Genomic DNA, 14261 nt, shown 5'->3' with positions numbered 1-14261 from the left:
GATGAGCGAAATATTCTCAAGCACGACGTTAAACCCAATTTCACCTCACCTCACCTTCTCCATACGATTTATTAAAAGACAAAACGCTATAAAATAATTCCATCATTAAAACCAAGGAAAGTGTGGTACGCACGGAAGCACACAAACTACATTGTCGTATACACGACCACGTATATCGTTCCAGTGAGCGAGAAAGTAATGACAGAGCATTCTCACCAAGGTCGAAAGAAACTATGACAATGAGTTGAATACGTCACGCTACATAACTTCAGCATGTGTTATTATTACTGTTATGAACAATATACTGTCATACTTATATCGTCGATGTCGATTTCCTTGGAATATGGACCACGTGCCCTTTGAAATATTATACGTGTTTTGTCTTTCGAAATAAATGTCGCCGTATATTTCCTGAAGCCTTGTTTATTGTTTCTTTTTACCGTATGTGTAACGTAAAGGATGTGAAATTGTTGACGAAAAAACTTCCCTTTTTTCTGAAGAGAAACAAAGTTACTAGGAGAATGGTAAAAACAGCTATGTACATTTCCTGCAGTGTTGTGAATATCACCCAGCTGGGACAGCGTCGGCCTCGGTTCTGTGATGTATTTCAATGTAGGTAGCATCTTGAAGACATTTACAACCTCATACATTTCCGTCAGGGAAGCTATCCAAACATGGTCGCGACCGAGCCCAACCTTAATGGCACTGGACGTATTCCATGTTACGAACATTCAACTGACAGAAATGCCAGACCTATACGAAGTTCTCAGCCTCCGCAATAGTCTCATAGTGGAGTATGTATTTCGTTTAAAAGGAGTTTTACTGAGGACAAGGTAACATACTTACGTTATCAGGGTTTTACATCGACTCACAAACAAGGGGGTCCCAGGGTGCGAACATTCAACTGACAGAAATGCCACGGTGCCATTGTACAAAGCTATCTTTGGGCTAAGGTGATCGTAACTCCCTTACCTTAACATAGACTTGTGATTGTTGTAACGCTATGGTGATCGTAACTCCCACACCTTAACATAGACTTTCGACTGTTGTAGCGCTATGGTGATCGTAACTCCCACACCTTAACATAGATAAACTTACGACTGATGTAGCGCTAAGGTGATCGTAACTCCCATACCTTAACACAGACTTATGATTGTTGTAGCGCTATGGTGATCGTAGCTCCCATACCTTAACATAGACTTATGATTGTTTTAGCGGTATTAGCGGTAAGGTGATCGTAACTCCCACACCTTAACAAATAGTTATGATTGTTGTAGCGATATGGTGATCGTAACTCCCATACCTTAACATAGACTTATGATTGTTTTAGCGGTAAGGTGATCGTAACTCCCACACCTTAACAAAGAGTTATGATTGTTGTAACGCTATGGTGATCGTAACTCCCATACCTTAACATAGACTTATGATTGTTTTAGCGGTAAGGTGATCGTAACTCCCACACCTTAACAAAGAGTTATGATTGTTGTAGCGCTATGGTGATCGTAACTCCCATACCTCAACACAGACTTACGACTGTTGTAGCGGTAAGGTGATCGTAACTCCCATACCTCAACACAGACGTACGACTGTTGTAGCGGTAAGGTGATCGTAACTCCCATACCTCAACACAGACTTACGACTGTTATAGCGGTAAGGTGATCGTAACTGTCATACCTTATCATAAACTTACGTTTACTTTATGACATCCTACTCTCAAAGTACATTTTCTGAGATTTCGAAAACTAAAAACTTGATACTTTTCGAAAAAACAACATCTGGACCGATACTGGAGTAGGGACCGACACAAGGCTCACAGTGTGTGACGAGTATGTATCATTTTGGCGGGACGAGGATAACTTCTCATGCAATGATGCTTCTGTCAGTCTCGCCACTTATCAACCTCACTTTATCAACCTAGTTCCGATGACCCGGGAACCATTACTTCAAGTTATTACCTTCGGGGACAAAATATTAACTCCCTTATGCTCTACCGCCTCCGTGGTGTAGTGGTTAGAGCGACCGCCCGGAGAGCGGAAGGTCGCGGGTTCAATCCCCGACCGCGTCATACCAAAAGACGTTAAAATATGGTACTTGTTGGTCCCTGCCTGGCGCTCGGCATTAATGGGTACAACAGGGACTGGTCGGCTCGGAGTCAGTATAATGTGTCTGAGTGGGGTATTCATGCTTCACTGCAGCATGGTATCTCAGTGGGCTAGCACTATAAAACCAGCTTCAGTCTGGGCTAGTACAAGCAGCCGCACATGCACATACACACGAATGCACGTCGTCATATGAGCGAAATATTCTCAAGCACGACGATAAACCCAATTTCACCTCACCTCACCTCCCTTATGCTCTACACTACACTTTAAAGACATTAATATACAAAAGTTTGAAGGGTTGCATCAATTTATTATAACCCTTCACTGTAAGTTTAAATAATGAAGAGACACACGTTTTCCCAAGTCATATGTTATTCCAGATGGCTGACTGGCTATTGATTATAACAGTCTCCCAGCAACCATTAAACAGGGGCGCCATTTAACTAACGTGTTATGTTCTACGATAGATTCAAGCTTAACAAGATAGGGAAAATCTAGGCTGTTATGTTATTGACTGGCTTAAATGAACCAGGAACTTATGACATTCATTTTAAAACATAAGACGCCACTCGGCTCGTGGCTCATATGTCGTAACTGCAGACATGCTTGATGTTTACACTCAGACGCAGAAAGAACGGAATCGATTGATACACGTTCACAATTCAGGCTGCTCAAACTGAGGCCTACACGAATACATTTTTGAGTTTCGAAGAAGTCATTATAAGAGATGCTTGTTTACTTAAGCCTTACAATTTTATTTAAATCATGCAATCAAGTTTCCGTCGTGAGAAATTGGTTTTATACAATTTCCAACCGGAGATCTTATACTGATGTTTTTTTTCAAAATTAATGAAAACGAAAATATACTGAGGGAAAGAAAATAAGGGTTCACATGAAAGCACAAGTGTTCCTTTACTTTTCCCAGGTTTCTTCACAAGTTTTGTATCGCACAACTTGAGAAGAAACCTGGAAAAAATAAAGTTAACACGTGTGCTTTCATGTGATCCCTTATTTCCCCCCTCAGTATATATGTAAGGTTGTAGTGTGAGTGAGTTTAGTTGTACGCCGCACTCAGCAATATGCCAGCTCTATGGCGGCGGTCTGTAAATAATCGAGTCTGGACCGGACAATCCAGTGATCAACAACATGAGCATCGATCTGCGCAATTGGGAACCGATGACATGTGTCAACCAAGTCAGCCAGTCTGACCACCCGATCCCGTTAGTCGCCTCTTACGACAAGCATGGATTACTGAAGGTTCATTCTAACCCGGATCTGCACGGGTTGTAAGGTTGTATGTAAGGTTGTATATCTTGATAACAAGGACACACGAATATAACCTAGTCTATAAAACAACCATGGAAAACATTATATTGTTCGTGAAATAGCTGAAGCTGAGGGATGAACGATTACATTTTAAAACATGAGAGCAAATTTTAACCAGCGAAGAACACTACAAACATATCCATATAAAACTATTTAATTATATAGTATCTTTAGTTCTTTATACTCAGAGCCAGGGTGATACAAAACAACAAATTAACTATATAATATGCATATACTATGCAAATTAATTGACAAACAAACTTTTCAAGACGACCAAAAATATACCTGTTGATTAAGTGATATTTATAAAGTTTTGTTTGAGGGCGACCTTTATTCTTTAATTTCCGACACACACAAAATGATGAAAAGGTATAAAATGTTATATTTACTACAAATATTTATTCGAAATTTGGAGATCCGTGGTTTGTGTTTTGGCATGCTTAACTGAAATTTACAATGAAACATTACTTACTTATCACTGCTTTTGATAGACACAATCACATTTTATGTCGAATTCCAAATACGTAAATATACAACGTCAAGGCCAACGAATCTAGTAAAACATTGCTATTGGGTATAAAATGTTAAAGCAAAATGGCGGGGAAATTTGTATGAATGGATACGGGGGAATTTGTATGAATGGATACGGGGAAATTTATATGAATGGATATGGGGAAATTTATATGAATGGATACAGGGAAATTTATAAGAATGGATATGGAGAAATTCATATGAATGGATACGGTGAAATTTATATGAATGGATACGGGGAATTTATATGAATGGATACGGGGAAATTTATATGAATGGATACGGGGAAATTTATATGAATGGATATGGGGAAATTTATATGAATGGATACGGGGAATTTATATGAATGGATACGGGGAAATTTATATGAATGGATACGGGGAAATTTATATGAATGGATACGGGGAAATTTATATGAATGGATACGGGGAAATTTATATACGGGGAAATTTGTAATGGATACGGGGAAATTCATATGAATGGATAAATTGAACATGAATGGATGACACCAGGTGTTAAAATTTGAAAACTGTAAGAAGGCTGTAAGAAGGCCCTTCCCTAAACCGTGCATTGTATACTTATCCCCGACAACACGAGCAGGTGTCAAAGGACAATGTGCGGTGATTTATTTCTTTGTTAATCTATTATTTAATATCCTGCTTGAAATGACCTGTACAATGTACCACTCTAAAGTCTATTACTAACAAACCCCGAGAGTCCCGACAACGCCGTGTTTCTTCAGGTGGTAGTTTGTATTCAAGAGGGGATACTGGAACGAGAATGGTCACAGAGGGCCACAGAAAAACAATCATTTGGCCACTTACTGTTTCTCTAGATGTTATAAGGGCAAATAGTCCCCGTGGGAGTTGTTGTCCTTGCATTGGACCACCAGCAAATAATAGGAATAAATTCGTGACGTATTGAAATAGAAGGGTGTGGGATGTTTATTTAGCGGACTTCAGTATTTTGGTAATGTTTGTAAGTTGCGTAATTTTTGTATTCAGTGGGCTAAACGACTGTGGGAGCAGATAGATCGGATTTTACCAGTAATCCGTTTGCTCAAATCTTAGAAATGCTGCCGACACATGACACGAACATTCAAGTAAAAAGCAGGCAGATCTTCGGTATGTTAACAATTACAACTCAACGGACATTGACAATAAAGAATTTCAGAAATGCAACTACAAAATTACTGGATTGACCATGGACTTGAAGAATAAACAACAAAGGCTAGAGTCTTGCAACATCTAATCGAGATTTATACACTTGTTTGTTTGTTGTTTAACGCCGCACCCAGTAATATTCCAGCAATAGTAATATTCCAGCAACAGGGTTTTATTACAGGATAATAGTATGTGTTTAGATAATCTGATTTTAAAAAGAATTGTAGCTTCTCAATGACAATCTATTATTATCATTTTTTGTTTTTGTTCTATTTGATTATTCATGCCAGTTTTTCTGCAGCCGTTTTTCTTATGAGTTTAAAAGCCACCTTCCTAAAATGCATTTAAATTTTCCAGGTGGGGACAGCCAAAACCGTAGATAAAAGTTTCTACTGAACTTACCGCAGTCTATAAAAAGTCTCCCAAAGGCTTGTACCAATTGCTATGTTTGCATCTAGATTACAAGATCTGAAAAGAAAATCTTTACTCAAGACTGCCCGTCAATGAAAGCGGGCAAATATTTGTCTCTAAGGACATATATCACAGGGCTTAGGGTGGCAAATCATTCTAACCGTTGGTTAGCATTATCAAGCGGGCTTGAAAACGCCGAGGCCACCAACACCACAGAACCGCTAAAACACCTTGAATGTAAACCCAAGCCATTTCCCCTTTACGCCGGTTTAACGGTACATCACAACGTCTTGGAACATCTGGAAGGTTCGTGAATGATTAATGCATATTTCGGCTCAGTTAAAAGGCTATCTTTGATATCTGTCTAACCCCGACAAGATTAAACGGTCATTTAAAGCAGCTGATTGTTTCAAAACAGCACCCAACCAGCCCCAGTCAGCCCGACGGTTTGTTACATGTTTGTTTTCCGTTCTAAGAACGTGTGCGGCAGCCCTTCTGATAACGGTTCGTCAAAGACAGGAGCATAGTTACGCCAGGGTGTGAATCCCGAGCGGCAGGAAGCTTGGTTTCAAACAGTGACGTGGGGTGGAGGTTGTTTATCAGCATTTAGATTGAAGGGTATGGGTGCGAGTGTGTTACGATTACTTCAAAGTAGAGTTAATTTGAGTGTATGGTTTTATTCAGTTATTTTTTTGCAGAATGGACTTCACCTCTTGTACCCATGTCGGGAATCGAACCCTTACCGTTGGCTTGACAAGCGAACGATTTATCTACAGGGCTAATCTTCAGCACCACAACTTTGATGGTTTCTACGAGTGAGTGAGTGAATGAGTTAGTGAGTGGGTGGGTTTGTGGATGAGTGAGTGAGTGAGTGAGTGAGTGAGAGAGTGTGCGGGCGGTTGAATGAGTGAGTTAGTTGTGAATGAATGAGTGAGTGCGTCAGCGGGCGGGTTTAGTGAGTGAGTGACTGGTTTAACGCTTCACTCATTGTACCCAAAGTAAGCATGTCCAGATTATCCGTCGGAACAGATTTCTTGGGCAGCGATCAAAAGACAAGGGAAATCGATTGGACGGATGTTCAAAGGACTCTGACTAGAGGGGCGGTGGGGTAGCCGAGTGGTTAAGCGTTCGCTAGTCACGAATAAGACCCGGGTTCAATTCCCCACATGGGTACAATGTGTGAAGCTTATTTCTGGTGTTTCTGCCCTGATGCTGCTGGATATTTGCTAAAAGCGGCGTAAAACCATACTCACTCACTCACTCTGACTAGACGGTAGTTGGTGGTAACGAAGACAAAACTAGTACAAAGCAAGTCTACAATATATAAATCACAGACCCCAGCGATCAAACTCAATGAAAATGCAGTGATTTCAGTTGTCCGAAAGCTGTATACACTTAGATGACTCATAGACACAAAGACCACACCGACATTGCATTGAAACTAGTCATGGTCTAAACATTCGTTCAGCGATTGGGGCCCAAACAGCATTAGATACACCTTTCAACACCATCCTGTCAAACGAAACATGTACCCAGCGGTCATTATCGAAAGGGGGGACAATGGGCAGAGGTAGTTTGACCTGCGGTTAACGTCGCGTTAACTTTATCACAAGTGACCATCAGCACGTCATTGGTGTCCACGTTAGCTTTTTAGCAGTTGACCATAAGCACGTCATTGTTTTGTCGCTGGCATGTGACAACAGCGTGATATACATAGCTGCAAACTGTCAACAGTGATTGACACTTCCCTGTTACATAGCTCGAGGAAATGGACAAGGCAATGCTGTAGCACAATATTGCTTGTGATAAAAGGGGTTTCATAATTATGTAAATATGTAACGTAAATGGTAAGGGCTACGTGATTATGTTGTACACATCTGTATTGGTGACCGTTAGAACGAAAAACCAGACTGAGTATTGTCGATACAAACATACATATTTATGATAAGTAACTTTGTAAAATATCTGATATTGTTAAAGTTCACCAGAACGTAAAATCCATGAAGGTATAGTGACAATCCAGTGACCAACATCATAAGCATCGATCAACGCAATTGGGATACGATCAACTCTAATCTACATTTGTATAAAATACACTTGTAATCTCGCTTCGGTCCTGAAACAACTCGCAGCTTTGAATTGTCACCAACCTCCTTACCTGTATGAACTACTCGACACACGTGAAGACCCGTGAAAATCCGGGTTAGAATTGATCTTCAGTAACCCATGCTTGTCGTAAGAGGCGACTAACGGGATTGGGTGGTCAGGCTCGCTGACTTGGTTGACACATGTCATCATATCCCAATTACGTAGATAAATGCTCATGCTGTTGATCTCTGGATTGTCTGGTCCAGACTCGATTATTTACAAACCGCCGCCATATAGCTGGAATATTGCTGATTACGGCGTAAAACTAAACTCACTCACTCACTCAGGTAGCTGAAAGCAGCCGTTGAGACCTACCTGTATGATGTCCACTCTCCGACCAGATTAGGAGGAAAGTTCTCCTCGATATGGTCGTGCTGTACCCGTCTGAGAACTCTCCCACACTCCCTCTCCCGCCAGTCCTCGCTGTACACGTGGTAGGACCGAGCCCCACACCCGGGCAGCACCACCCCTGAGGAACAAACATAGGCAATGAACAACATTGTAGAAATAGTATCCTGGCAATAGGTGAGGTGAGGTGAAATTGGGTTTAACGTCGTGCTTGAGAGTATTTTGCTCATATGACGACGTGCACGCGTGTGTATGTGTATGTGCGGCTGCTTGTACTAGCCCAGACTGAAGCTGGTTTTATAGTGCTAGCCCACTGAGATACCATGCCACAGTGAAGCATGAATACCCCACTCAGACACATTATACTGACTCCGAGCCGACCAGTCCTTGTTGTACCCATTAATGCCGAGCGCCAGACAGGGACCAACAAGTACCATATTTTAACGTCTTTTGGTATGACGCGACCGGGGATCGAACCCGCGACCTTCCGCTCTCCGGGCGGACGCTCTAACCACTAAACCACGGAGGCGGTCGTATCCTGGCAATAAAATTTGGTCTTCATTCAGAAACTAATAAGATACTATTTTGTTTATTGTTTTATTGCACTCAGCAATATTCCATCTATATGGCGGCGGCCTGTAAATAATCGACCCTGGATCAGACAATCTAGTGACTGACACCATCAGCCTGGATCTACACAAATGGTAAACGAAGACATGTGTCAACCAAGTCAGTGAGCATGAGTCGAAAGAAGCCACTAACGGGATCGTGTCTATTGAAGATAACTTCTAACCCGAATCTTTATATGTTTTCTGTGTTATGATGATAGTGAAACTTGTACCAAAATAACAATAATGAAACGGGTGACAGAGATAAAGAGAATATGAGATCTAGCGTAAACCTGCCACACACGGAAAATACACCCTACACAGCTGACAGGCTGTCGTATAGAAGTGTCTAAAAGGTTGTAAATCAAATGAGGAGAGACACAGAGAATTCCGATCTACAAATCTTTCTACGAAGGTCTTTAGTCGACGTCATTACTATACCGTTAAACGTTGTTACTTTGCTACGAACGGTTATTGGCGTGTTTCTATAGTTTCTACGGAGACAATACCAATTACTCGATGCAAATGTTCGTAGTATTACCACCATCTTACGTTTGTCTTAAGCTGTAGAGTTAGTGGTGCGGTGGTTAGCCAAGCGGTCAAAGCGTTCGCTCGTCACGACGAAGTCCCGAGTTCAATTCCCACACATGGGTACAATATGTGAAGCCCATTTCCGGTGCTGGATATTGCTAAAAGCGGTGTAAAACCTCATTTACTCACTCACCATAGAGTTACCCTTGCTCCAAGGCTGTACTGAATGATAAGCCTATGAACCGCCTCCGTGGTGTAGTGGTTAGAGCGTCCGCCCGGAGAGCGGAAGGTCGCGGGTTCGATCCCCGACCGCGTCATACCAAAAGACGTTAAAATATGGTACTTGTTGGTCCCTGCCTGGCGCTCGGCATTAATGGGTACAACAAGGACTGGTCGGCCCGGAGTCAGTATAATGTGTCTGAGTGGGGTATTCATGCTTCACTGCGGCAAGGTATCTCAGTGGGCTAGCACTATGAAACCAGCTTCAGTCTGGGCTAGTACAAGCAGCCGCACATACACATACACACGCATGCACGTCGTCATATGAGCGAAATATTCTCAAGCACAACGTTAAACCCAATTTCACCTCACCTCACCTAAGCCTATGGATGTATACTAATTCTGTCCTTTAAAGAGGCAAGTCTAGATAAACGGACAGTACATATCTTTCAGAAATAATAATTTAGAGACTTGCGCAAGTCTATCTCATTGAGCGATGGGTGAGATTTACTACCACGTTCCCCTCAATAACCTCCGTATGAACGTTAAGATGTTCTGTAAGACATGAGTCACGCCTAGAGACATAATTCACTCGGATCAGGTCCCAGATCAATGTACCCATGGTGGGAGAATCACGAGGTCTCGAATGAACAAGTTTGAATTCCACAGGAATGCCATGAATTTGGAAGATGGGAGAGATACGGACGTGTTAACAAGAGGTTTCAGATTCTGCTGAACTTTATGATAAGACAATGTTCTGTCCTTTCATCGACGTTGTCATATTATACACCCAATAAAGCAAAAACCTCCCAGTCTCCGCCTGTGTCAGCAAAAAGAAATGTACACCCCCGCACGCACCTTGTACCTCTGATACAAGACAATGCTCTCTGTGCTTTATCAGTTTCCAGTCAATGTCTTGAAGTTGTAATTAACTCCCAATGTGAAATTGAGACAGTGTTTCTACAGTCAGGCTACTCGCCAACTGTTGATTGTTTTGCGTTAAATCATGAATATTTCAATTATCAGATTGCGTTTTGAATGACTTGAATGAAAAGGCCTGCGAATGTGACAAAACAGGTTTAAAGGGGTGGGATATCGTGCAAACTGATCAAAGACAGATACAACTTTGATTCAGGCTGTTCAATACTTCAGTGTCTGTGAATTATAATTTTGTGAGGACAATATTTTATAATCCAAATTGAATTCAGTCGAGGATATCGCTAGGATGAGGTGAGTGAGTGAGTATGGTTTACGCCGCTTTTAGCAATATTCCAGTAATATCACGGCAGGAGACACCAGAAATCGGCTTCACACATTGTGCCCATGTTGGGAATCAAACCCGGAGCCTATGGGTGAGGAGCGAACATTTTAACCGCTGGGCCACCCCGTCGCCCCTTGGATGAAATGAGGGAGATTGAGCTACAATGTATTTGAATCTAACTGCTTTGCAGATCATTTGGATGTCATCAAATATGTTTACGTCATCAGATATTATTACGTCAAATTCAAACGACATTGCTAATGTTTTGCAGCTGAAGCTTACTAGCTGTCAATGCAAAACTCAGGATATAACAGTTTACTGATTGAGAAAGTTGAAAGAATGATTTGAGATAATAAAAATAGAGTCAAAGCCGCGTCCCCTTTGATAAGATATAATGAAATGTGTCGAAACTCGTCGATAAAAGTTTAAAACTCCCTGGCAACACCTATCGATAAAAGTTGAAATCGCCTAGGCAAGGCTCAGAGATCTAAAGTTTTATCGACAAGGCAGTCCTCGGAGATTCAAACTTTTATCGACTTCAATGTTGATAAATTGTTTATCAAAAGACACGAGGGTGTGAGTCTCTGTATAACAGTTAATGAGTACACATTTTACGTTAAAGCAAGGTCTCCGTTCAACACACGACAAAACTGCAACGTATACTGAAAAAAATTATCATGCTTTGGAGCATAGTCCCACTTCAAGGCCAAACGGGAGCGTACTAACTAATTCACTTTAGCACAATTAACCAATCTCCATGCACGGAACATTTATTTAAAGTATTTGTTTTGAAAACCATTATCAGAGAAGAATTATTGTGGTTTAGATACACCGTGTATGTGAGCACGACTAGAAAACGCTGTCTGTTTCAGAAGATAGAGATTCGGATAGGGCAATCCCAACTATTTTTATCGTTTTTTTTATTTCCCGGTTGTTCCGTGTAATAATGGCGGGGTCGTAAAGTAGCCTGGATAGCAGAGAATTCGTGTGAAGAAAGTACTGACGGGTTTAATAAACAAGGGTTTAGTTTGACGTATTGCTGACAACATTTATCTTCCTTACATTCCTATTTTCATAGATCGCTTATACCACAAGCTTAAAATCCACCACGAGCATGAAGATGATCTTCTACAACAATAGAATGAAAAGGCTTCTCCACCCCTACCGACTTGCCGTTCAAACACATACGCACGCACGCACGCATACACCTGCGCACACACACAAAAAATCTGCTGGCGGAGTGGAGTGAGTGAGTTTAGTTTTACGCCGCACTCAGCAATATTCCAGCTATATGGCGGCGCTCTGGACCAGACAATCCAGTGATCAACAGCATGAGCATCGATCTGCGCAACTGGGAACCGATGACATGTGCCAACCAAAGAGGCGACTAACGGGATCGGGTGGTCAGGCTCGCTGACTTGGTTGACACATGTCATCGGTTCCCAATTGCGTAGATCGATGCTCATGCTGTTGATCACTGGGTTGTCTGGTCCAGACCCGATTATTTACGGACCGCCGCCATATAGCTGGAATATTGTTGAGTGTGGCTTAAACTAAACTTACTCATTTTCCCTCAAGGCGCGCACTGGTGTTCGTGTTATCAACCTATACTTGACTATACACAGGCATGAAACTGCTAAATCTTCTGAAAACGGAGAAAAAAATACCAACACTCTCTCTACCCACACCACGTTTCAAACGTTCGTTTTAGCCCACAACGCTTACTTCTTTTTATGTAAATTGATCTGATTTTCACTGAAACAGCTTCAAGGGTGTAGAGTGGTATATAATGAATACTTTATTGTCACTAAATGGCCAGATACACGAGACACGACCCCACCCCCTCCCCACCAGCACACCACGAGGACAAAGCTGTTACTGTTGACGAGTCGAAATGAGGTGGGGTGAGGTGAATATGCTGCATTCAGCAAATAATTGCATTTTGTTGTAGAAGCTTTTGAAAACACCAAAGAGATAAGTTCATAGTCGGTGATTGTCTGCAAACGATGGCGACTAGATGTTTGAGATAAGAAAGTGATATTTCTTTGTTGATTGAGGCCCCACCCATCACATTCCAGCTGTAATACGGGGTCTGTAAATTATCAAGTCTGGACAGACAATCCAGTGATTGACATCATGAGCATCGATCTACGGAAGCGGAATACGATGACATGCATCAACCTCACCACCCGATCCCGTTATTCGCTTCTTACGACAAGCAATACTTGCTGAAGACCTTTAGGTTCAATACTGGCCACGACTCCAGGGCCTAGATTTTCGAAGCTCTCTTAGAGCTAGATAGTTATAGTCAGAAGTTAATGTTAATGTATGGCACTTACAACCATCTTAACACTAGGAGAGCTTCGAAAATCTAGGTCGTTCGTTATTGAGTGCCGCAGTATGCCCGTATTGTGGACGAATGTCATTTTATGCCGCGGCCAGTTTCACATACAAAAATTGTTAAACATTTTATACAGCTGTTCACAAAATAGCATCGGAGTTATCAAAGCGTGAATCTCAGCTATGCATTAGCAACTAGAAGATTAGCATCGGAAGTTATGAAAGCGTGCATTAGCAGCTGAAGGGTATTAGCTACGCATTATCGACCAGAGGATTAGCTATGCATTATAGACTAGAGGGTTTCTTAACAATGCATTAGCGACTGGAAGGGTATGCCTTAAGTGACTACGCTTTAGCGAGTAGAAGGTGTCTTAGCAAGAGGATATCTTAGCTATGCATTAACGGCGAGAGGGTATCGTAGCAATGAATTAGCGACTGGAAGTTATCAGAACGGTGCCTTAGGTGAATTGGGTTTAACGTCGTGCTTGAGAGTATTTCACCATATGACGACGTGCAATGCATTAGCGTGCGGCTGCTTGTATCTAGCCCAGACAGCTGGCATTAAGTGCGGCCCACTGAGATACCATGCCACAGTGACGCATGAATACCCCACTCAGACACATTATACTGACTCCGAGCGAGTCCTTGAAGTTATGCCGAGCGCCAGGCAGGAACCAACAAGTACCATATTTTAACGCGTATGACGAGTCGGGGATCGAACCTCCGCGACCTTCCGCTTCCGGGCGGACGCTCTAACCACTACACCACGGAGGTGGCTATCGATCGGAAAGCGTTAATACGATCGCAGTACGAACGTAATACATGTACATACTAATTCTCTAGTTTAACAAGGTTGAGTCATGTGAACAATTGCTCCCTATCTACATGCTGTCAGAGTGGCACAATGTGTGATTGATGCTCCTAGTGTCTTCAATTACTGTCTTCCGTGCTTCAACCCAAACCAGTTACAGAGCTGGAAATTAATTCTGTTAACGGCTTAATTACTATCCACAAATCTGCTCATTGCATGATATGAAGTGATGGTTCCACCAGACGATTGATGGCGCATGTCCACGGAATGTAATCACACTCGCTTGACCTAGGAAGAATGTACATTTTAGATATTCTTTACTCAAATACAAAACTGAAACGACATTGATGACTTGGGTTTTAGGACAACAAAAATTGTCAACAATGTCATTGACATGCAGTGAACCCCATTCGTCCTGCATCCAGGACGGTGAGTCTAAGAAAAGCCGTTGTTGGATTTGAA

General features: G+C 41.9%; 1 protein-coding gene across 1 annotated transcript in view; it reads right to left on the bottom strand.

Annotated features, from left to right (window-relative positions):
- The window catches only part of LOC124290169 (protein APCDD1-like), a 55529-nt gene that overhangs the window by 20041 nt on the left and 21227 nt on the right, over nt 1-14261 (bottom strand). Inside the window, exon 2 of the mRNA XM_046726864.1 lies at nt 7997-8150. Within this exon, the coding sequence (XP_046582820.1) occupies nt 7997-8150 (154 nt within the window). The remainder of the gene's footprint in view (nt 1-7996; nt 8151-14261) is intronic.

Source organism: Haliotis rubra, unplaced genomic scaffold (genome assembly GCF_003918875.1).
Source record: "Haliotis rubra isolate DU_JTF1 unplaced genomic scaffold, ASM391887v1 Scf459, whole genome shotgun sequence".
NCBI lineage: Eukaryota > Metazoa > Mollusca > Gastropoda > Lepetellida > Haliotidae > Haliotis > Haliotis rubra.
Note: the sequence above shows the minus strand (reverse complement) of the source record. Positions and strands in the feature narration are given on the sequence as shown.